Source organism: Rhipicephalus microplus, unplaced genomic scaffold, assembly GCF_043290135.1.
Source record: "Rhipicephalus microplus isolate Deutch F79 unplaced genomic scaffold, USDA_Rmic scaffold_160, whole genome shotgun sequence".
Taxonomy (NCBI): domain Eukaryota; kingdom Metazoa; phylum Arthropoda; class Arachnida; order Ixodida; family Ixodidae; genus Rhipicephalus; species Rhipicephalus microplus.
Window position 1 is genome coordinate 1,635 of NW_027464731.1, and position 26,040 is coordinate 27,674.

A 26,040-nucleotide genomic window follows, 5' to 3' on the forward strand; every position below is an offset into this window, starting at 1 on the left:
GCGCGACATTGTGTAATTAAGAAATGATCCGCATTTAAAACTAAGCTTTAGGCAGCGACACTCAGCCTTGCCCAAAAAACTGGTACAGACTAATTGTATGTTGCTAATTGTATGTAGGCTAATTGTATGTTGTTCAGCAGCGTTGGCGGCCACCCACCACGGAGCCCAACGAGGGGACGCTACAAGTTTGCGGATGCTGAAACCTGCAGACGCCAGCCGTACAACGCCACTATAACCCAATGCGCCTAGACCAAGGTAGGCTATTTGCACAGGGTTAACCCTAGCCGCCAGGAAGTTTGGAAGTAAACGGAAGAGAGTAGAAGACAGGACAGATAAACAGTAGGAGATAAAGACGAAGATGTAGGGAGAAATAGATAGGAAAAGGCGACTGCCGATTTTTCCTGGGTGGGTCAGCCCAGAGGTGCCGTCTACATGAAGCCGGGGCCAAAGGGGTGTGTTGCCTCTGCCGGGGGGCCTTAAAGGTCCAATCACCCAGCGTCGGCTCAACCCCCAGGATCCCCTTTTCCCCGGACACGGCAAAGCCACGCACGGCTAGGCGAGGGAGGGAGCCGAAACCCCCCCGTTAGCTCGGGTCCGTGGTGTCACTACACACCAAACACTTACTTGCGCAGGCGCCCCTGCGGGCAACGATATTCAGTCAGCTGTGGTAATAAAATATAGCATCTATCCTTACACGGTCCGCTCGATCACGCATACCTGCAGTAAGGGAGGCAGCGGTTGCAATCGCCGCCACGCTTTCTGCGGCTGCGAGGTCTTCCGCAGGAACAGCGTTGTCCGCCGTCAGAATCACAAGGGGCGTTATTGTTTCCTGGCTGATCATTGGAGTATTATAGCTGAGCTCGCTTATAACGAAACTAAGCATGACGCGGCATCCGTTTGTTGTATCCCTAAGTTTGTAGTAAATGAAACCCAGATTTTAAAAAATGTTGCGAGTGAAAACACAAACGTTTTTTGGCTGAAAATGTTCGTGATGCACGTGTTTCCAAGAGCAGAAGTGATAAGGACGGTCTCGAATTCATTCAAAATGGCAGTGTGCTCGTTCACTGAGGTCCGTGCCATAAGCTGCACGAGGCCCTGGCTCCAAAGTTGCGTGTTCTCACAATCCGATTCCTCCAAATCCCTCTCTCCACGTACTTCATTCACGATGCCCCAATCCATGCACGGTTCCGCAGTGTCGGCATCATCATCGACCGTAATTAAACAATCGCAACAGATGTCCAACCCGCTCTCCCAGGTCGGAGTCGACGACGCACTGCCACAAATCGCCGCCGTAGTTTGGAAGTTTCAGACTCGGCATCGGGCCCAATGTCGACGAAATCGGCCTCGCAAAAAAAGTTTCGCGCGCATGTAGTCGTCACCGCCGCACACGAAATGTTCACCATCTTCACAACTGAATGCCGAGACTCCCGAAACGACAAGTTGGCTGCTAGGTGGTCAACAGCTATGAGCAAGCACTCCGCAACGTGGCACCTAACGCGCGGATCACGCTCAAGCCAAGTAGTCACACTTTTGACGTTTTGTTGAGCGGCAGAAAAAAGCGTGCTAGTGCTCCCAACGGCCATCATGACCACACACGCCCGACACACATGACGAAACGCGTGGAACAGCTCTGGGCTCGTTTCTAGTCAGAAAACGAAACTGATTCAAGCCAGTGTGGCAGGCGTCGCGGAGCGGCGGGTGGAGACTGGCAAAGGGGTTGTGTTCAAGAGAAAAGAGGAGAGCAGACTTGTGAGAGAAGGGCAAGAAGTTGCGATAAAGAGAGAGGAGGATGCGGCGGGAGGGTGACCTTGAAAATCAAAACACACGAGAAGGAGGCAGGTTGGGTAGCTTGCTTGAAAGGTCCGCGAAACTCGCACGTAGAAAAACTTGGAAAAAGTGCCTGCGCGTGCAGAAGTTAAAATAAAGCATGGCCGCCTGGATTGTGGTGCTCAGCAGTGTTCGAAGAATCGGCGGTCGTGCGTGGCCTCAAGAACTTCAATATTTCGCGATTTGCTCCGCACAAATTAACAGCAGTTTTCGCGCTTCCACACGCGAACGGAAGGCATGGTGAGTCAAGTGCGAAGTGAGGGAGAACAAGTCCTGAACACGAAACGAATTGCAAATTCGCTGTAACCGATCAGCGCCACTGATCTTGTTCCTAGTGGTACTTCAAACACTTTGTGGATGAAACCTTATCGAATTTTCTATGCACCCACAACGTGGCCTTAAGGGAACAGGTGCAGTACTGTGTGTGCCTTTTGTACCGATGAACCGGCTTTCAACCACGGAGCCATTACGATATTCACATATTCTGACGCCCATTGGCAATGGACGCTTGTATGATGCATTATTACTGCAATATTTCATGTTGCATTGTGAAGCATGTATACAGGATGCGTGTGTTTCTGAAGTACAAAAGCTACTTTCACTGCATTTCCAAGCAGAGGAAGTTCTTTTCAATGTTTTAACAAGCTAAGGTATGGCCGTGTGGCAGAACATCCGCTTGCCACGCAAACGACTCGGGTTCAATCCCCAGTTTAGCCCAAACAACCCTGGTTCGGTCTCCACTCTGCTCCAAAACTTTTTATCTTCATTTTTTTATTTGCATTGTTGTGGATTTTTCGGTCAGGCATAAGATTTTTCGCTCACAACCAATGACGCCGACACATATGCCAGAATTTCTGCAAAACAAGCTCTTTAACGCTGTCACGTTAAAATGTGTTCTGTCAAGTAGGAGCTTTGCTTACCAAGAGATAAGCAGTGAAACACGATTCCCAGTACAAAACCAATATTATTAGAGGCAGTTGTTCTATTTCAGCAGTATTACAATTTGAAGAATTTCATTTAATGAGAGTCTACTGTATATCTCCATGCGTAGAAAACATTTTTCATCTCTCAGCTCACCCATTGGCTGTTTGCTCCCTCTTTATTTTCTTGTGATGTTCCTTTCTGTTCTGTCACACAACACACACAAAATAGCACCCGAACTAGCTAGACCAACTTGGTTTTGAAAGAGCACGACTTGTGAAAAAAAATGCACACCTCTGGTGTCCGTTGCAGCAAGTTCCCTGCAAGATAGTGCGGGAGAGAGCTCCTCTTGCAGGGTTGCACGACTGGCCTCGTCCAGCTCAGAAACGGCTTGATGGGGAGGTGTCCTACGGAGGAACCTCGAGCACCCTGAAGGTCCCGCCTGGTCGCCTATGTGGCTTGGCCTGCGGCCGAGGTAACCCTGCGGCACGGGTGCACCTTCGTAGCCCAGGCTGCAGCTGGGGGAACTGCCACCAGTGGTTGACAGTGAGGGACCTAAGAAACCGTTGGTGTCTGCATGCAAAGGGTGGAATGAAGCGTTTGATGTATGCAGTCTTATCAATGCGGCCACTGCAATTTTACATACATGAAGTATAAAAACAAGCTGCTCAATAAGTTGCCCTTTTGTAGTGTTGTGTGGTTTTCGTGTTGTATCTCGATATTGACATAACGGTGGCGACCAGTGAACCACGCAAACATGAGTGCTGGGCAGCCACCCAAATTAGGAGGTGCGGATGGTATCTGGCCAACGTATCGTGTTCGCCTGGAGGTTTACTTTGAAAGGCATAACATCACAGATACTGTCGAGCCCACATATAACGGCCCCACTTAAAACAAACTTTTGCTTAAAACAAACAATATCCGCGTGACCGTAAAAATATACATTGGTTCAATGGCACAAAATCGCACTTACAACGAACGTCTCCCAGCGCCACTGATCGGTTACAGCGAACGGAGTCAGCGGTGTGCCGACTTCCCAAGAAAGCAATTTCGACCAACGATCAGGCATCGGCGACGTGCCCATACATTCTTATTGTGAAACGCCGATTCTGCCTCCGCGCCCCTCTAGTTGCTGCTCTCCCCAACCGCGTTTTGTTACGCACCCCTCCGTCCTTTGTCCCCCCACTACTTTGAGCGCCCTGCATCGCCGGAGGAGGCCTGTGTTTTCACACTGCCACCAATCTTGGGAAGACCAGTCCGCCACGTACCCCATTTTTGATGGCTGGTACTGTCGTTGACATTGCCGGCCTGGAGTGACCAGACCATTTGCCGAAATTATCGGCTACTGACTGTATCCGATAGTCTGCGTCTAGTGCACGTGCGTACGCTACCCCACAGATTCTGACAATTTGCTATCCGTTCCGTGTTTAGGATTTGTCCTCGCTCCCTTCACACTCGACTCAGCATTCCCTTCGCACGCGAGCGGAAGCGCAAAAATGGCTGTCCATTTGTGCGAAATGAATCGAAAAATATCGAAGATCGTGAGGCTACGCAAACCCGCCGGCGCAACAAGACGATTTTTTTTATCACAGCCGCCGATTCTTCGAACGCCACCGTGCGCACCGAATGTGCCGGCCATGCTTTGATGGCTGCGCACACTGGCACTCTTTTAAAGTTTCTCTACAGGCGAGTTTCGCGGACCTTTCAAGCGAACTACCCAACCTGCCTCCTTCCCGTGTCTTGGTTTTCAAGGTCGCCCGCCCGCCGCATCCTCCTCTCTCTTTATCGCACGGAGGAAGGAATTTTCATTCCCCCTTGCTTAATCGCAACTCCTCGCCCTTCTCTCGCAAGTCTGCTCTCCTCTCTTGATCACAACCCCTTCACCTGTCTCCACTGCTCTGCGACGCCCGCCACGCTGGCTCGAATTAGTTTCGTTTTCCGAATGGAAACGCGCCCAGAGCTGTTCCACGCGTGTGCGCGTCTTGCTCGCTCTTGGTGTGTGTGTGTGTGTGTGTGTGTGTGTGTGTGTGTGTGGTCATGATGGCCGGCGGGAGGACGGCGACGTCTCATGTCCACAGAAGCTATCGAGGGACCAGTATTATCCAGTGTGGATGCAGTGGACAGGATACCAAGGTTAGCGAATTCCTGGCGGACAACAGCCTGGATCAAGGCGACAGCTGGCGTTGAGGCGTCGGGCAACGTGGGTTTGATGGCAGCCGGGTAAGCGGCCTCGAGTTCACGTCGGACGATGCGCGTCACGTCTTCGGTTGTAGACGGATGACAAGGAGTGGCTTCACAAGACGATGTTTCCGCGGTGTTGGGTAGGCGCTGAAACTGCTGCAAAATGCGTCGACTCTTCGCCTGCTCGAGACGGCGGCACTCTTTGATCACGGCGTCGATGGTCGTTACGTTGGTAAATACAAGCAGGCTGAACGCATCGTCGGCGATTCCTTTTAAAAGGTGCGAAATCTTGTCGGCCTCAGTCATGTTGGGATCGGCCCTTTGACACAACGCTAAGACGTCTTGAATATAAGTCAAGTAGGGCTCAGTGGAAGTCTGTGTACGTACAGCCAATTGCTTTCGGGCATCAAGCTGTTGACCAAACGGGTTGCCAAAAAGGTCGCGGAGCTGTTGTTTAAACATTTCCCAGCTTGTGATTTCGTGCTCGTGGGTCTCAAACCATGTGCGAGGGGTCTTGTCAAGATAGAAAATGACATTCGCAAGCATAACGGTTGGGTCCCAGCCATATTGCTTGCTGATGCGCTCGTACATGCTAAGCCACTTGTCCACATTCGCGTTGTCTTCTCCAGTAAAGGTACCGAGATCACGGGGTTGCGTTAGGGCGACGTACCGGGTTGCTGTCGTTGCTGAGGTAGGTGGCGAAGCCGTATCCTCACCCGGAGCCATGGTAGCAGACTTGAGGCGTCCACTGCGTAGCTCCGTTGTCAGAAGAGTACCCAGCACCTCCACCAAAATGTTACGTGGAAAATAACAGTTGTCAGTCCGCAGCCACAACGCAGCTCACCGACAACTTCCACTTCTTCACTCTCAGTCTGAGGCACCTTACTTGGGTATGCCCCACTATGCCCTCTTTCAGTCAGACGAAATCACGTAACAATATGATAAACAGTCCGAAAATCGCCTGCCCAAATTGCCTGCCCATAAGAAGAGTGAGACACAATGTAATCACTATCACGCAATGGTGACAGACCACAAGCTTGTCTAGAATGCCTTAGTGCGCGACTTGTGCTATGTGCGTTGCAATTTGTTGCCCTGTGAGGTACTACTAGTGCTTTCTCCCTTTTATGAACGTTGACGTCGAGCGAAAGTAATTTTGCATCATAACAGCTATGTCACACTCTTATGCGAGTACAAGCCTGAGACTGTGAGTGTGAAAAAGACAAGATATCAGTTGTATGTTGAGTAGGCAAAGTTTTTACGAACCCAAAACGTGAAAATATCAGCTTTTTGGCTGGCTGAAGCTACTCTGAGTCGCTGGACCTCAACCAGGTAAAGACCCCAGATACGTACCCATGTGATCGGGGCTCATGTAGCATGAACTTCAAGGAGAGTAAATTTTCCATCCTAACAAGACATCCTCTCTCACTCGCTACTTTTCCAATCATGAACCTAGGGGAATACAAGTTCATATTTTGCACTCGTGAATATCAGAGTCAATGTTTGATTCAAGTGAAGGTGTTTTTTTTTCCTTTCGGATGAAATCTGAGGGTTGTAAGATTTGAAGTTCGCATGAAACTGGGCTTTTGAATACTTTATTTCTATGGGGAATATTGTCGAACTAAACCGATTCATCGTAAAGTGCCGGTCGTCGCCAGACCGGGGGACGTATAATCGACATTCGACTGTATTGTGATCTTGGTTGGATAAGGATCACTTGATTCCGATCGCACTAAGTTGCGATATACCGTATGATGAAGCCACGCAAGCTGGGACAAGAACTTTCCACCTGAAATTTTTTTTAAAGAAAATGTACTGTGTACTGGGTGAAATTGCACACACAAGCCTGACAGACAAAATACCACTCCCTAGTGTGCCCAGTGCAGGTGTCTTGATGGCACAGGGAGCGATGCCTGCCATCGTCAGCTGTTGATGCGCTGTGCTATGAGGCCATGCCAGTCAATGGACAATCTTTCGTGAGTCTCCTCTTTTTCCCCTGATTATGAATGAGATTGCTCCCCCTCCCCCCCCCCAAAAAAAAAACAGAAAAGAAATGTGTCTTCCATGCAGGAGCACAATATTAAAAAATTTACACATGATGCGCCACTGATTCCGTCTGCACAACTTCTACGGCACTCGCTACAATGGATGACAGCACCGCCTTTACAGCTGTGGACATTGCCTAGCTCGAGAGTGCACAAAGATGGCAGACTATAGCCAATTTAGAAACCATGGCGCGACCAAGCGATATGACTTGGATTACATTTAATTTCCGATAGATAGACTTTGTCTAGCCTGTGATATTTCATGAACACCGTTTTGTCAACACAGCTTGCTTTCATTGTCATTCTTGAGCAAAAGGGGCGTTTGAAATGAGCTAGAGGTTGTTACACAGCATTTCCACGGATAACAAGGAGTTCAGGGCATTCAACAAGTTTCAAGGGTCCTGGAACTGATATTGTCAATATCAATGATATTGAAGAATTTCAAGGGGCTGTGCGAACCCTGAGCAGAGCAAGCAAAAGTAAATCGACTACAGAAAGAAGGCTTAGAAAAAATGTAGTGTGTGTCACTGAGATGGCTTTACCAAAAAAAAAAAAATAATAAACAGTGAAACCTCATCACGGTTCATTAAACAGTGTGTTATATGACTATCGATGCATATGAAGTGTTTAGTTCTTAAACAAAACTTATTGTAAATAGAAAAGGCTTCTTTGTCCCTCTCAAGGGTAGAACAGTGTACATAGGTTTGGGAGTAGTCCTAGGAGCAGGCAAATGTGCCTTTTGTAGCAAGCTTTGAGGAGCCACAATGGCCTTCTTGAGCAGTCAGAGAGAACAGTCAGAGCATATGTCGCCCCATTTCACAGCACATAATAAGCAACATTTGTCGAATGCTTCATTTTTTTTTTAACACTAAGGCGAATTGTGCAATAACCTTATTATTGTTACAGCAATATCAACACACTCAACGGATTTCTGCAGTCGCTGCTACATCCCATGTCATGCCAAAACTGATAACATGCCATCACCCATCGTATACACTACCCACAGAGAAATGCTCTCGTGCAGGGGTGATGAACACAGCTGAAACAAAGATAACATGCCATCACCCATCGTATACACTACCCACAGAGAAATGCCCTCGTGCAGGGACGATGAACGCAGCTGAAACAAAGATATTACTAGCTGGCCCAGCTTTAATGCTCAGAGGGCACATGTAAACACCCCGCTTGGGAGGATTGCTGTCCAAGCAGAGAGGAAACAACCTGCCAGTCTTGAACAAACACGAAAAGACGAAAGGGAAGGGGTGAACTTTGCTTCTAAAGGCACTGGCGTGCGTCCTAGTTCCCAACGCACTGAACCTAGCGTTTTGTTCAGTGTTCCCAAAAGCAAGTACAGATGCATTACCACACTTTCCATATTTCAATTTTCCTCCAATGGAGGGTATTGAATTCAGGGCAGAGGGCATTGCCAAGGTCATTGACTCCCTGAAGTGTTCTTCATCCTGCGGTATTGATGGAATCAACGCAAAAGCACTAAAAAGTACAAAATATGCGTGCAGTGCAATTCTTTGTATTATCTTTCAGCATTCACTTGACACAGGTACAGTGCCAAATGATTGGAGGACAGGGAAGGTCATTCCAGTCTTCAAAAAAGGTGACCGGTCTTCCCCTGGAAACTACCGTCCAATTTCCCTCTCCAGCATATACTCCAAGATCATGGAACACGTCATCTACTCTTAAGGGGAGATGCGAGTCGAAAAATTGCGTTTTTAGCGAAATTTCTCGTATTTCTGATTTTTATTGCATTTTAATCTTCAAACCTTCTTCCATCTGTGAAAATTTCAAAACTAAATTCGAACCGCAAAATGCAAAAAAAAAATGTGTATGAAGGCATCGCGGTGGCTCAAAATTTCGTGAATTTGCGCCGATATTGGCCATCTTTGACTGCGCGCTGCTCCCCGTCGCAGTGCCGCCCGCCATCGCGATCGGTTGGGAAAGTTGCGTCCGGCCTTCTTCATACAGCTCCAACGACCGCCAGTTTCGTACGTGGGCAAAAAAAAAAAAAAAAAACGAGGCCTTTTTATCACGTGGTTTGAGCGGTTTGAAACGCACGGCACCCTAAGCCGCATCGCAATTGGCTACCGAGTCATTGTCAGCTGTGTTGGTGGCGGCCATCGGCATTTGGTCCGTCTGTTTTCTGTGCGTCTATGCATATTTCCGCGATGACAAGCCCGAAAAAGTGCAACGTGAGACCGCAGAAGTTTCGAACGAAGCACAAGTTCAAGGGAAGGCGGCGTAAAGCGCCCCGAACGATGGCGACGAACGAGAACGCGCCTACGTGTGCTAGGCCTGACGGCGGCATCGACGAGTGCACGAGCGACAGTGGCTGCGATGAAGGGATTGACGCTGCGCTTTCTTTCGTCAGTGCTTCGAAAAATAAGCTCGGCTTCTTCGAAAAAGACGAAAGACAGCGCGATGAGGTTTGTGCAACGACAGTTTTGTGTGACACCCTCTTGCTGACGGCACTTGTGGCAGGTGGGGCATGCCCTGCTTGTGGTATTCAAAAACTTTCCGTTCGAGAGCCGGCAGAAAAGCGCAAGGGACTTTCGTCGCTCCTCAAGCTTCATTGCGAAAACAGCTAATGCTCAGCGACTGTTCTTTCGTGCTCCTATACGTCACTGCATGTTACGGCGGACGGCAGCAGCCCAGTGAGCCAACGGTACGACAGTGGGAACTCCCGAGATAGTTTCGCTGTAAATGTGAAGGCGGTGGTGGCTGCACGCAATGTCGGCATTGGGCATGAGCAGTTGTCGAGATTTTGTTCCATTATTGGACTCCCAAAGCCAATACACCACCGAGGATTTTTTTCGATAGCAAAGAAGGTGCACACCACTGCCATGGCAGCTGTGAGTGATAACTTGCAGCCGATCCAGAGAGTTGACGAAAGAAGTAGCAGGCGAAACTGATGTGGCTGTTATGTTCGACGGCACTTCGCAGAAGAGGGGCCACAAAAGCCACAACGGGATTGGCGCAGTTATCTCCTTAGATACTGGCCTCTGCTTAGACTTCGAGGTCATATCAAATTACTGCCTGACATGCAGTAGGCACAAAGATATGGGCCCAGACGAGGAACTGTGGCAGGCATTCCGAGGCCCAGTCTGTGAAAACAATGCAGACTGTTCCTCCCATGCCATGGAAACGGAGGCTGCGATGCGCATTCGGCAGAGAAAAATGACTTATGACACCCCACTGCATTTCAAGACATTCTTGAGTGACTGTGACAGCAAAGCATATAGTGCAGTTGCAGAGTCAAAAGTCTATGGTGCTGTCAATATAGAAAAAGAAGACTGCACTAATGATGTGGCCAAGAGACTTGGCACCGCGCTACGGAAGCTGCATGTGCCATTACCACGAGGGCAGAAAATGAAAGAGCCAGCCATTCAGAAGCTCCAAACATACTATCAGATTGCCATAACAAGCAACAGGGGGAGTGTCCGGGATATGTACACTACAGTATGGGCTTTGTACTTCCACTCATGCTCTACCGACAATGCTGGCAGCCACAAGTTTTGCCCTGCAGGAACAGAGTCGTGGTGCAAACATCAACGCGCTGAAGCACTTGGTGAACCTGCACCACGTCACACACCTCTCCTGACAAAAGCACAGGGATTGGCTGTTTTGCCCATTTATAAGCGGCTAACGGATGAGAAGCTCCTTGCTCGATGCATCAAAGGGAAAACCCAGAACGCATCGGAATCCCTGAACAGCAAAATTTGGCTACTTTGCCCCCAAGACTAAGTTTGTCTCCCGAACGGTTGTCGAGACTGCCGCAGCTATGGCAATCCTGTGGTTCAACAAGGGTCATGCTACTTTCGAGCACATCCTGGAAGAGCTCAACATACTGCAATCTAGAGATCTAGTTACTTTCAGTGATTCCCGCGATGCGAGGCGCATCAAGAGATTGTCCGAGCGTCTGCCAGCAGAAGCAAGGGCCCACCGTCGTCGTGGAGTGAAAAGGGCACGGCTAGAGGAGAGTGCTCGCAAGGACCGTGAGGGCACAATCTAAGCTGCAGGACAGTTCTAGTAACTTGCAGTGCTTTTCAAAGTTCTGTTGAACATTATGGCCAAAGATTATGCATTTCTAAGAACTCTGTGATAAAAAAAAAGGTTTCACACTTTCAAATGCGTTTTTCTCCTTTTGCAGTTTTGTGTGATCTGTGCTTATACACGCTAGTTCGTATACTTAGAATGGTCATACCTCTATGAAATTTTGCACATAGCATGATGAAGGCCCATAGAGTGCAAGTATCTATTCAGATTGTCTGTGCTGCTTGATTATGTTTTTCAAAAATTACATAACATTGAAAGCCCTTGGCAACTAGAGGCATAGTAAATTTTTCTATTTTATTACAGTCGACTCCCGGTAATTCGAAGTCGCTTAATTGGAAGTTCCGGTTAATTAGAAATGAGCAAGTGGTCCCATCAGTTTTGCATGCAATCGTATAGAAAAAAATGCTCGATAATTCGAAGTTAAAAACCCATAATATTGGTTAATTAGAAGTTTTTCAATCGACAGCCTCGTCGCGACCGTAATTTTACAGTAAAATGAGGAACTTTTCATATGCCAAAACATCTGCCGGACCGCGCTGGTGTTTTCGTCATCACTACTGTCCGCAGCGCCACAGATCTTGAAGCGGCAATCTTTTTAACGCTGACGAATCGCATCGGCGGCATCGACCGACTCTTTAGTTGACTTTTGTCGAGACTCGAGTGTGTCACCGCGTCACCCGCGCGCTGGGTTGATTCCACACGTGTTTCCGCGCTTCTAATTTTGAGTGTTGTGGTGGTGACGTACGTTTGATAATGGCAGCTCGTGGCCCTTACCGAATGCTAGACCTAGCGACGAAAGTCGAAGTCTTGAAGGAAGTTGACCAGGGAGGCACCGCCAAACAAGACATTGCAAGAAAGTACGGCATTAAGCCTAACACGCTGTCGACTTTCATAAAGAATAAGCGCTCAATATTGGATGCGTTTGAAAGTGAAAAATTCAAGACATCGCGGAAGCGGATGCGCACCGGCGCCTACCCCGAGTTGGAGGAAGCACTGCTGATTTGGATCAGAGAGGCACGAAACAACAAACTTCCTCTCAGTGGTGAGGTCGTCACGGCAAAAGCGTCATCACTTGCGGAAATCTCGGGCATCAACGACTTCGCTGCTTCGGATGGGTGGCTTACGCGTTTCAAACATCGCCACGACTTGATTTTTAAAAGCGTGTGTGGGGAGAAGGCGTCAGTCGATGAGGAAACGTGCCCGACAAGGAAAGCGGGCAAGCTTCGCGAGTACCTCGATGAATACCAGCCGGCAGACATTTTTAATGCAGACGAGCTGCGCTTTTTTATCGGCTGCTACCGGACAAGACACTGACATTTAAAGACGACGACTGTTCTGGAGGCAAAAGAAGCAAAGAGAGAGTGTCAGTGCTAGTCGCGGCAAACATGACTGGCTTAGAACGGTGTCGCCTGTTTGTGATCGGGAAGGCTGCCAAGCCTAGGTGCTTTAAAGGCGTGAAGACGCTTCCTGTGGATTATGCCTTGAACAGAAAGGCGTGGATGACATCCGATATATTTAAGGACTGGATCACCAAACTCGACCGCAAGTTCGCGCAATCAAGCCGTAAGGTGTTGTTCCTTGTGGACCAATGTAGTGCCCACATGAACGTACCTGCCTTGAGTGCCATCCGTCTTGTGTACCTGCCTGCAAACGCGACGTCCGTGTTGCAGCCCATGGACCAGGGCATAATAAAAAATGTGAAGGTATTGTATAGGCAGCATCTCGTCAAGCGCATGCTTTTGTGCATGGACAACTCGTCGCAATACGAGGAGAGTTTGCTTAGTGCCATCAACACACTAGCGCGAGCTTGGACCCGCGTGAAAGAAGAAACCATCGCCAATTCTTTCCGGGCCTGTGGTTTTATGGAAAACTTGGGAGATGCTTCTCCTTGTGCGCCAGTGGAAGTGCAAACAAATGAGCTCGACGACGGTAGCTTTCGCGCCGCTGTCGGTGATGTCCGTTTTGATGAGTATGTCGCTGTAGACAGCAACGTCGAAACATGCGGTCCACTAACGGACAGCGAAATCGTGCAGATGGTTCGGCCCCATGACTGCATTTATGAAAATGACGATGATGACAACGACATCGGAAATGAGCCACCACCGAGGGCTGCCGATGTAGCTGCGGGTCTTGCTCTTGCGCAGCGGTTTTTTGTTGGAGAACACAACGCCGAAGAAGCACTTCGACACGTGTATTCCTTACAAAACTTGCTAGCCGCAGCCAGATTCAGCAAGCAGAAGAAGATGACAGACTATTTTTCCTAAAAACTGTCGCGCTTTTAAACCAATAAAAGTGCCGTTTTTAGTGCTTTTTGCTTAATTCGAAGTTCGTTTAATTCGAAGTTTTTTGCGGTTCCCGTGAACTTCGTATTAACGGGAGTCGACTGTATTGTATTTCACCTTTTTACACACAAAATTAATATAGTTTTTTGCACTCTACAGTTCCAAAGGATCATAGTCAGCTATATCTGCATGCTTTATCTCAAATTTTTATAGGTCAGAATTGTTGCATAACAATGGCCATATTTTGCAGTATCTGACCTGCAGAAAGAAAACCGAGCAATCTACATGAAAATAAATGACATATTTGAAAAGAGGAGAAAAAACTCTATTAGCATGCCAATTTGTGTTAAATTCAGACTCTTATTAAAGAAAATCGTTTTTCGGGTAGCATTTCCCCTTAACACCAAGAAATGTACCTTTGCTAGCAAGACAATCAAAGTTCTCGGCCACCTTGTCAGCAAAGAAGGAATTCGAGGACAGCGGCAAGCTTCTCGGGGTCGGGCCGATTTTCCTCGTCCACTACGTCAAAAGGACCTGTGCAGCTTTCTTGGGTTATCTTCTTACTTCCGGCGCTTCATACGTGGTTTTGCGGAACTTGCGTCTCCGCTTCATCAACTCCTCGCAAAGAACGTCCCCTTCATTTGGTCCGAAGACTGCGAAAGCGCTTTCACGGCATTGAAGCAAGCCCTCACGTCGGATCCGGTACTGTGCCACTTCGATTCCACCCCACCCACCATCCTTCACACCGACGCAAGTAGTCTTCACACCGACGCAAGTAGTACGCAATTCGTGCTCTTACCGCTCCAGAAAAGAACTACACCATCACCGAGCAGGAGTGCCTTGCTGTTGTTTGGGCAGTGCAAAGATTCCGACCATATCTTCACGGCCGTCATTTTACCGTCGTGACCGACCATAACGCCCTATGCTGGCTTTCATCTCTGGAAAACTTATCGGGTCGCCTTAGTCGCTGGGCGCTTCGCTTGCAGGAGTATGATTTCGATGTCGCCTACAGATGTGGGAAGAAGCATCCCGATGCTGATGCTCTATCGCGCTGTCCTTTGCCCAGCGGAAGAAATTCACCATCGATACTCCAAAACGACAGCACCTCCAATCGCAGCGCTAAGTTCACCTGCCACCCTATCCGTCCTTGTTTCACAACAACGTGTCGACCCATACTGCCGCACCATTGTTGACCGCTTGACCGGCTCTACTACTCCTCCAAACGCCAGACTCCGTCGACAACTTAAAGCATCACCGACAAGCTTAAATTGTTTATGTCGCTACATTTACCACATCGATGGCAACTGGCAACAAGTGGGTACCAGTCATCCCACGTTCTCTGCAACGTGTGGCAACAAGTGGGTACCCGTCATCCCACGTTCTCTGCAACGTCAAGTTCTGGAAGCCTTTCATGATGTTCCAACCGCTGCTCATCTAGGCTACCACAAGACTTACGACGAAATTTGAAGTCGTTTTGGCCTGGCCTCTCTTCAGCCGTCGCTAAGTACGTCGCCTCCTGTGTTTATTGCCAACGGCGAAAACGACCGACAACTGCTCCGGCTGGCTTCACGCAACCTCTTCCTTGTCCCGCCTCACCTTTTGAAGTCGTTGGAATCGACATGTATGGCCCTCTCCCTATATCATCCAATGGGAATCGCTGGATTGTCACGGCAGTCAACCACCTTACCCGCTACGCAGAAACAGCTTCTATACCATCTGGGACTGCCACTGAGATCGCCGATTTCTTTCTTCGCCACATCTTTTTGCATCATGGAGCTCCACGCATTCTCCTCAGTGATCGTGGCAAAGTCTTCCTATCTTCCATTGTCGAGCAAGTTTTGCGTGCCTCGAACACTGTTCACAAGACCACTTCTAGCTACCACCCGCGGACCAACGGATTGACTGAACGGTTTCATCGGACACTATCGGACATGATCGCCATGTACATTCACCCCAACCACACGAAGTGGGATGCAATTCTACCCTTCGTGAGATTCGCCTATAATACGGCTGCTCAACGCACTACCAGCTTTTCTCCCTTATTTCTCGTCCATGGTCGCTCGCCGAGTTTCACTCTGGATGTCTCTTTCCTTTTGGCCCCTGCTCCCTCGACGGCTCCTTTCTCTGAAGAATTCCTATCTCGTCTCGCACACTGCCGTCACCAGGCCCGTGTTAACACCGGCCTCTCTCAAGACACTCGAAAATCTCGCTACGACTCGTCTCGCCGTGTTGCGAGTTTTTCCCCTGGTGACGAAGTTCTTCTATGGACTCCACTACGCGTCCCCGGCCTATGCGACAAATTCATCAGTCGCTTCATTGGGCCATACACGGTGGCCGAACAGACATCTCCTGTAAATTACCGCGTTTCTCCTCTTAGCGCCAGTCCTGATCATCGTTGCCGAGGAACAGAGATAGTGCACGTATCTCGTTTAAAGCATTATGCGCGATGCATTTCATAATACTGTCAAGCGACCAGGCAGCCGCTTTCACCGCGCGGGGGGATTAGTGTGAGCGCGACAAGCGAATGACTCTTTATTCTCTTTGTAATCATCATCACCTGCACATCTTCTTCATCTAAAAATATCACCAGCGTGATTTAGCTCGAGCCTGGCCGAATTATACCGGTTCCTCACAATATTACTAAGTATTACGAAATTGGAATGTGACGGTTGTTCAGCTGTGCAGGGTCTAACTTTCAGTTAGAAACAGGCCGTATTTCAGCTGGTTCAAGCTGCAATAAAGCCTTCGGCTGACAATATGCAGCTCGAATTAGGCTTATTGCCTGCTTTGTTGCTTGGAGGTGTGCTTCATGTCGGCGAGTTACAAGTTGGCTGACAGCCTGCAACACTGCGCTGGAACCACCAGCTACTGGTTCCATCAGCTACTGGTTCCATCAGCTACTGGTTCTATCAGCTGCTGGTTTCAACACCTGCTGGAACCACCAGCTACTGGTTCCATCAGCTGCTGGTTTCAACACCCGCTGCCACCACCAGCTACTGGTTTCTTCACCTGCTGGTTCCATTACCTTCTGGGAATGTGCTAATAGACCAGCACTGCTGGCAGCAATAGCCAATCAGCAGGATAGTTTCACCTGGGTCCTGATGGTATGTGAAGCTCTGCAGGTGGTAACTGTCCAGAAGCTTCCACCAACCTTTACAGCAGAAATATTTGCATCCCCGTACGAGATGCTTGCTGCGATTTCTAACCAAAATACAGCTGCTTGCATTAGTTCTGAAAAAGCTTGACAAGTTTTTAGAGCACGAAATTGGATGACATCAGAGCAAAAGCTCATTTATTTAAATTCAAAACGTGCTTCAGTGTTCCTCAAAAGCGAGCAGCCATTCCGATTACTTGCAGTGCAAAACATTTCAGCCGGTCATCGCTAGGAACATGGTTGACCAGAACGAATGTTATACGAAAGATGTCCTCTCACCATGAGGTGGTCCCTGGCTGCGACGCTGGTCAGGACTAGCTGCCTCGGGATCCTCGGCGGGCTTGGCTTGCTCGGGGGGGCTCTCGAGGCGCCTCCTCTTGCCCCTGCTGTTCTCCCCACCGCTCGAGCAGCTAAGGCCCACCGCTGGAGCCTTGGCGGCTCGAGCGTTCACCGAGGCTATGCTGTGGGAAATGAATGTGCACATTTTTCTTTTTCTGCTTAACTCCGCTTGAGCAAGTGAAAGTGCAATGGCAGAATTTTGCTCTTTATAAACAGGCTCTCTCTCTTGCACTGGGTTTACTTAGCGATAATAGATACCAAGTTTAAGGTCCGGCCCAGGCAAATGACCAGCTTTAGAAAAGTACAGACGTAACATTTTCTGGAAGGAGCAAGTTTAGCACAATTATGCTAGCATGGCTACCATGGTAGATAAGTTCCTACCACACAGACTAAAACAGCATCAACATAAAAATGCCGAATGTTTTTAGATTTGAAAACAAGGATTGCGTCAGCTGCCCACTGCTGATGCAGAGTGCAAATGACTTCATTGCGGTGGCAGTCCTCTTGTGAGAACCGATCTACTTAAATGGGAGGCTACCCGGGATACCTAACTTCTACGAGCTAAGCTCCCTAAGGCGTGGATCTGTCCATTCCTTGTATGTACCTTACCGCCTATAGTTTCACCTTTGCAAACTGCCCACTACTTCGTACTTGCAAAGATCCCACAACACCCCATCACCAATCGACCACTTCATCAACCATGAAGCCGTTATAATGAAGGCGGAACAAAAGCGACATATAGCTACCACTTACAAATATTAAAATTATTTGTATAAACATATACAGTGTTTATCACGTCTTTTATGATGTAGTGGGCGATATTGGCGGATGGTTCATGGTTTAGCGAAGAAACCCTCCAGTACTTCACCCCACTCATCATTCACTCCTTGGATATGCGGCGATTTTTTTATTTGCTAAGATATCTTTATAAAGCTTTTGGAGTATGTTCATACAATAACTGTTGTGTAGTGTGACTGTGGCCGCTAGGTTTGGCGGCAACAGGAAAGACAGCTACGAACATGTGATGTGTGGCCGCTCCACCTGGCGGCGTTGAAGTGGTTCCGAGTTGTTTTTGATACGCATGTGGTCAGTTGGTGTTTGCCGGCGGAGTGTGGCCTGGCGTAAATAAACGTTCGAATTCCTCAACCCACAACATGTAACACTGGCGACGAGGATGGGATTGGTCGGCATGATGTCCAGCGCGGCAATGGAGGACGGGCGGAACCCCGGACAACGGGAGGCCTCCAGCAATGGCTCCCTCGAGCAATTCAACTTGTCACAGCCGGACGAGTGGGAAGACTATGCTCAGCGGTTCGAATTCTTCCTGGAGGCGCAGGGCACTGCGGACGCTGGAAAGAAAAGGTCGACGTTTCTCAGCCGTTGCGGGGCCGCGACGTTCCAGTTGGCCAAGGCCCTCGTCGCGCCGGACCAGCTGAAAGATACGCCGTACGAGGACATCATCGCTGCACTTCGAAATCATCTTTCGCCGAAACCACCGGAATTGGCGCGGCGATACGAGTTCCATCGCAGAGAGCAAGCAACCGGTGAGTCCGTCGCTGCATACCTCGCGGCTCTGCGAACGACTGCACAGCACTGCAACTTCGTTGACCTTGATAAGGCACTCCGAGACCATTTCGTTTTTGGCCTGAGGAACGATAAAGCTAAACGGCGCATTTTGGCGAAAAAAGAAGTGTCGCTCGCCTGCGCCGTCGAGGAAGCTACCGCCGCTGAGGCCATCGACCGTGAGACCAGCCAGTCGCGACTAAATGCAACCGCGCAGCGTACCGAGCCAGTGCACCAGGGAACGGTCGCCGACTGTGGAGAAGACCAGGACGGCCTCAAGGAATGTGTTCGTCAGTTACGTGCAGACACCAGTCAACGCAGGGACGCACGACTGGGGGGCGGATCTTGTGCCGGTTGTGGGGGGCCGCACGAGCGCCGGTTGTGTCGTTTCCGTGATGCCCAATGCCGAGGTTGCGGAAAAACAGGGCACATAGCCAAGGTCTGCCGGTCTCAACGAAAGCGGGACCGCCGTGAAAATTTTGAGACAAACGGCAGGACGGACAATTCGCGGACCACTCCGCGTGCGAGTACCTCGTACTGCGACAACCTCACGGAGACAGCCATCCACGATGTGCCCCAGCCCGGGACAAAGAAGATTCACGTTGCTGTCGAAATCGAAGGTGTGGAATGCGAGATGGAGGTGGACTCGGGATCCACGTTTTCGCTCATCTCCGAGGCTACGGCCAGGCAAATCTTCCCGAATGGGTGCATCCCTAAGTTGAAGCAACTCGGCGTCGTTATGAAGGACTATCAGGGAAACTGCATAGCAGTGCAAGGGATGGCCACAGTTACAGTAAAATTCAGGGGTTTTGCTGGCCCACTGAAACTTGTCATTGTCAAAGGGCAGCGTCAAAGCCTCCTTGGACTAGACTGGTTTCCAGCATTAGGAATTAAGGTCAGCGGAGTGCATCGCATGGACGAACTGGCCACGGCATTTGACAAGCTGTTTGAGGAGTTTGCTGTTGTCTTTGACGGGGGACTAGGGACCACCTGTGAAGTTGGCCTTGAACCCGGAGGTGGTGCCAGTCCGCCTAAAGGCAAGGAGGGTGCCCTTTGCACTGCGCCAAAAGATCGATGCCGAGCTGGACAAGCTGCTACAGCAGGGTGTTCTGGAGCCAGTGGACTGCGCGGAGTGGGAAACCCCTATTGTCACACCATTGAAGGGAAATGGAGACATCCGCATCTGTGCAGACTACAAGTGTACCATTAACAAGGCCCTCCAGCAGCATGCATATCCGGTGCCGGTGGTCAGCCACGTATTGGCTTCTCTCTCAGGCGGAACCATTTCTGCAAAGCTCGACTTGGCCCAGGCTTCCCAGCAGCTGCCTGTCACCAATGAGTCTGCAGCAGCAAACACATCGTGGGGCGTTCAGGGTACGCCGATTGCAGTTTGGTGTCAGTGTCGCACCCGGCATCTTCCAAAATCTAATGGAAACCCTCCTACGTGGAATACCAGGTGTAATCCCATATTTTGATGATGTGCTAATTGCAGGGGCGTCAGGTCAAGAATTGCTCTCTCGCCTTCGCGAGGTCCTTCGCCGTTTCCAGGATGCTGGGCTGAAGGTAAAAAGAGAGAAGTGCCAGCTGGGTGTCGCCCAAGTCGAGTTCTTGGGGTTTCGAATAGACGCCGAGGGCATCCATCCGACCCCAGAAAAAACACAGGCCATTCTTGGTGCACCTCGCCCGTCAAACAAGACCGAACTCCAGGCATTCCTGGGACTGGTGAACTTCTATCATGCGTTCTTGCCACACAAGGCCACTGTTGCGGAACCACTACACCGACTTTTGGACAAGAAGGCCACCTTTGTGTGGGGCCAAACACAACAAAAAGCGTTTGAAAGCGTGAAAGAACTCTTGGCATCCAATCAAGTCTTGACGCATTATGATGAGAAGCAACCTCTCATCCTTGCCTGTGATGCGTCCCCATACGGAATAGGAGCTGTGTTGAGCCACCGATTGCCCGGCGGCACAGAAGCACCGGTCGCCTTTTATTCAAGGACCCTGTCGAGTGCAGAGCGAAACTATGCACAGATCGATAAGGAGGCACTTGCCGTGGTTGCAGGCGTGAAAAAGTTTCACGACTACCTGTTTGGCCGGCCTTTTCAGATCCAGACGGACCACAAGCCACTGCTCGGGTTGTTCACGTCTGACCGCCAGACACCACAAATGGTGTCTCCGCGGATGCTGCGCTGGTCTATCTTCCTGAATGGATACCAACATACGCTGCTCCACCGGGCTGGGAGGCACTTGGGCCATGCGGACGGCCTCAGCAGACTGCCCTTACAGCACCAGGGCCACGATGACCCCTCTCCCGCAGAGGTTGTCATGCTCCTGGATGCGCTGCCAGAACCACCCCTCCATGCAGCGGACATTGCCACCCACTCTGCCAAAGATCGCACCCTTTCACGTGTTCTTAACTGGGTCTGGAAGGGGTGGCCAAGGGGCAGCATGGGCCCAGAGTTTTCTGCCTTCACATCAAGGCAGCACGAAGTGACTGCCCACAAGGGTTGCCTGCTCTGGAGTGACCGTGTGGTGATTCCACAAAAGCTGCGGTTCCGGATGCTGGAAGCACTGCATTCTGGGCACCCTGGTATTACCCGGATGAAGGCACTTGCCCGCAGCTATGTGTGGTGGCCAGGCATGGATGCTGCCATCGAAGAATGGGTCCGATGCTGCTCCTCTAGTCAGGAGACGCGGCCAGAGATGCCTCGAGCACCCGTCCACCCTTGGGAGGCGTCTCGGAACCCATGGTCCCGCCTCCATATGGATTTTGCCGGTCCCTTTCAAGGGCAGACCTTCTTAATCGTCGTGGATTCGTATTCAAAGTGGCTGGAGGTCATCCCAAGATCCTCTATGACGTCACAGACAGTAATCAGTGCATTACGGAAACTGTTTGCCACGCATGGTCTCCCAGACACCATTGTCTCAGACAACGGAGCTCAGTTTAAGTCCACAGAGTTTCGAGAGTTCCTGGACAGCAATCTGATCCGCCAGGTAACTTCGGCACCATTCCACCCATCTACGAATGGCCAGGCAGAAAGGATGGTACGAACTACCAAGGAAGGCCTATCTCGCATCATCCAGGGGAAGTGAGCACGGCGCCTGGCAGATTTCACACTGCAGCAGCACGTAACCCCACACACGACTACGGGGCGATCCCCGGCCGAGCTCCTGATGGGCCGCAAGTTGTCAACGATGTTGGACCGCCTGCACCCTGATCGGGCCCCAGAGAAGTCCACACGGTTGGCAGATTCCCCGTCCAAACCACGCACGCTTCAGCCTGAAGACCCTGTCTTCGCACGTAACTATGCTCAGGGGCCTCTGTGGATTCCAGCAGTGATCTCCCGTGCAACCGGACCAATATCTTATGAGGTCACGGCCTCTGATGGTCGAGTACTGCGCAGGCATGTGGACCAACTCCGTCGCCGGGCGGTCGGGCCTACCCAAACGGCGGGTGCAGAACTGGAAAGACCGCAGCCTGAAAGACGACCGACGTCAACGTCTACCCCTGAAGGCTCGAGTTCTGTCCCGGTGGCCCCTGAGGGCTCGAGTTCGGCCCCTGTGGAGCCAGACGCACCGGGGGAGCAGCCGACTCCTGTGGTTAGCAGTGTGCCCCCACAAGAGGGCGGAACCGTTCCACTGACTGTCCCGTTTTGGGAGCCGTTGCGAGCGGACGCGCTGCACATGCGCTCCTGCCTCAACTTTCACCAGAGCCCTATATTTCGACCGGATCTTCTCGATTTCTCCCGCTTTGCATTCGGGATGGTCAGCCGCCCACTTTGATCTCACCTGACTGTCGCTAGCCCGCCGGGATCAGTACCACGATCCGTGCTGTTTTCTTGTGTGCCCGTCGGAGCTAGGCCTACGCCAGGCCTCGCCTCCGTGTGGTCACCGCTCGCCTAGCCATGGAATACCGCGTAGATGGCACTGATATCGACGCAACCGAACTCGGAAATGGGGAATGGGAGACCGTCCTACGTCTCCGAAACAAATACCGCCCTGCGACGGCTGACAACTGTCTCCAACGCCCAGCAAGCTTGATCGGCCAATTGGAAATAAGTGGCAGCGACGGCCGCCGAACCGTTGGAGAATCGCAAGATGGGACGCCGACACCTTCAAGGCCGTCTCCTCCACCAGCTCCTCCTCGCCATTTACGACGCGCGCCTCTCCCGCAACTCCCGAGGGGAGACTTCAAGGTCGTTGTCCGACCCCGCGGCGGTTTGGACGTAACCAAGCAGACCCCTCGCACGCTTCTAACAGCGATCTCCTCTACGACAGCAGTTTCCCTGCAGGAAGCCCTCACCAAAGACCAGTTGCGGCTACATCCGACCAACAATACCTTCACACTCAGCACCCCTGTGGAGGCTCGGGCGCGGGCTTATGCCGAGCTCACTTCCATCTCTCTCGGCGCTAGCCGCACAGATGTCACCGCCTACCTCGCTCCTCCCGACGATGCCGTGCGGTGCATTATTCACATGGCCTACAATGATGAGCCACACAGAGAAATTTTGGAGGGACTTGTCCCCTACAGCGCGGACCTCCCAATAATTGATGCTCGACCATTTGGGAAAAAGCGATCCCTCCTCATCACCCTGGCCACCGGCCCTCTGCCCAAAGCTATCCGCTTTTGGGCGGGCATCCACACATGTTTCCCCCATCGACCGAAAGTGGAAGCGTGCTACAACTGCCGCCGCATCGGGCACCGCCAAGACGTTTGTCCGGCCCCAGCAAGCGGAAGATGTCATAATTGCGGCGATCAGCATGTTCCAACAGAGCCTCCAACCTGCCCACCGAAATGCATCGTCTGCTGGGACGGGCACCACACCGGGAACGTTGAATGCAAGTACCGCTACGCCCGCCGGCCGCCACACACGACCCAACTAGCGGCCGGACACCAGTCCAGATCCCAGGAGAAGAAACAACCAGCCCCTCAGAAGCCATCGCGCAATGCATCGCGCTCCGCCTCCCGTGACCGGAGCCTCAAACCCAAGCAGGACCTCACCTGGGCCGATCGAGCACAAAAATCGCCGCCAGCCCCCGTCCAGCAGACTCCGAACCACAACAACGATGGTGAGATCCGGGCCCTGCGGGAGGAGGTAAGCCGCCTTAAAGCTATAACACAGCGCTCACTAACCCCTCCCACCCCTTCTCTCATACCTTCACCACCCACTACTCAAACGCATGCTAACATCCCTCCCCATCCTCCACCCTCCAAAAAACAACGCACTGATCCCCCAACCCCCACCTCCGGATCGATCGATATCAACGCGAAGCTGAAAAATCTGTCCGACCAATTCGACATGAAGCTCCAGGAACTTGAAAGTCGCATCGAAAGTAAATTCAACGCCCTTATCAGTGACATAACTACGAAATTAGAGGCACGGATAGAACAATGCATGGAAACTATTCTCCAGAGGATGGTTTGCCTTCTAGAGACACGCCTCACACAGCTCCCTCCGCTTTCCACCCCCTTTCCCCTCACAGAACAACGTGCCGCCACAGATCCCCACACCTCTATTAACGAGAGTCTAACACCGCTCATACATCCCCCTACGCTCCATTATGGCAGTGCGGGCCAATAATAATTCCATTCATATCATAACATGGAACTGCCGTGGCTTTCGGGGCAAGCGCGCGCCCCTGGAGCTTCTACTTCCTACTCTCTCCCCAACGCCCCAAGTCCTTCTCCAAGATACTGCCACACAGGCCACACTTCCTAGTTACAGCTCCACACACTGACACCACAAACGCACCCAGAGCGTCTACCCTTGTGCACCGTGCTCTCACATACAAGACACATTACATCACATCAGACACACCCTGTGTAATAACAGAAATTATCCACCACACACATACCATCCCCTCCATATTTATTGCCAACATTTACCACCCCCCATCCCAACCGATGGCCTCGCTGGATTCCCTCTTCCGGGAGCTGCATCGACTGGCGGGGAAACATCCCTTGCTAATCGGCGGGGATCTCAACAGTCAACATACTGACTGGGGATACTAAACAACTACACATAGAGGTCGCAGGCTTTGGCTGCTCATGCAGAACCTCCAACTCTCCGTCCACAACAACTTTCAGACACCTACACGCATAGGCAACAGTGTCAGTATGGACACTAGTCCGGATCTGGTGCTTAGTCGCTCCCTCCGTACTGTCACATGGACGAGAACACAGCACACAGTGGGCAGTGATCACTACATTATACAAGTCACTGTCCCGTTCAAACCACCCCGGCACACATACATGACACACAAACTCATTAAGTGGGACGCTCTTCGTGCTGCGCGTACCACCCGCGCAGACAATCCCATAACCGACATCAACGACTGGGTGGAATCTCTTCAGACTGACATTCAACATCACACGCAACTAATTGAAACCACCACAGACACTCCAACACTAGACAACCGACTCGCTCACCTATGGGATGCCTACCACAGCCTTCTAGAGCGGTGGAAACGGGGTAAACATAACAGGACGCTAAAGAAACGCTTAGCCACTCTACAATCCCAAATCCAAATACATTCGGAGGAGCTGTGCCGCTCCAATTGGGGGCAGGTATGCGACAACATTGCTGGCAGACTGACCACCAAAAGGGCGTGGCATCTCCTCCGACACCTCCTCGACCCATCGCACACGAACACCACTACCCAGCACCACGTCACCCGGCTTATACACGCACACATGGACAACCCCAATGATCTTTTGGATACACTCCACGACACCTACACATCGCCCGGCATACCAACTTCTCTTCCCTCATACACAGGACAACCGAATGCCGAACTCGACACAGATATAACCGAGGCGTAGGTCAGAGCCGCGCTGTTGACTCTCCGCACTAAATCCGCACACGGAGCCGACTTGATTACCAACACAACACTCCGCAACCTGGATGACAAATCGATCACTCGCATCACGGAGTACTTCAACCAGTGTTGGAAGGAAGGAACGCTTCCCCAGTCCTGGCGTCACGCGAAAGTAATGTTCATACCGAAGCCCAACAAACCACTTACACTCCAAAACCTTCGCCCAATCTCATTAACTTCGTGTTTGGGCAAGCTTTTCGAACATGTTGTACTGGCGAGGCTATCACAGCATATGACAGACCGTGACTTATACCCTCACAGCATGGTTGGCTTTCGCCCCCATTTGTCCACTCATGATGCCATGCTACAAATCACTCACGACATCTTCGACCCGCTCATTCCGGGCCACACGAAGGCAGTGCTGGCTCTGGACTTATCCAAAGCCTTTGATCGCGTTGAGCATCATGCGATCCTGACAGCACTTTCTCCACTGAACGTGGGTACACGTACGTAGACTTACATTCAGGCCTTTCTCGCAGCACGCACGGCCGAACTTCAGTTCGGCCCGCTCACCCACCCAACATACACACTAAAGAGTGTCGGCACCCCTCAAGGGTCCGACACTCTCACCTTTCTTGTTTAATATCACCCTCATCCCCCTAGCTCGACAATTGGCAACTGTTCCTTATCTGAAACATACCCTATACGCAGACGACATCACGCTCTGGTCTACCCATGGCAGTGACGGTGACATACAGGACACCATCCAAAAAGCCGCCAACCTAACGCAAAATTATGCAGTTAGCGTAGGACTAACCTCTTCTCCAGAGAAGTCCGGACTGCT

At 50.9% G+C, this 26,040-nt stretch overlaps 1 protein-coding gene across 1 annotated transcript in view; it reads right to left on the reverse strand.

The window, feature by feature from the left end:
• Nucleotides 1-1,032: 1,032 nt before the first annotated feature.
• LOC142791309 (uncharacterized) overlaps nt 1,033-26,040 on the reverse strand; it is a 129,130-nt gene continuing 104,122 nt past the window's right edge. The window contains exons 11-12 of the mRNA XM_075885473.1: nt 16,755-16,936; nt 1,033-3,321 (exon numbers count right to left, since the gene is read on the reverse strand). Of these exons, the coding sequence (XP_075741588.1) occupies nt 2,927-3,321; nt 16,755-16,936 (577 nt within the window). The 3' untranslated portion in view covers nt 1,033-2,926. The remainder of the gene's footprint in view (nt 3,322-16,754; nt 16,937-26,040) is intronic.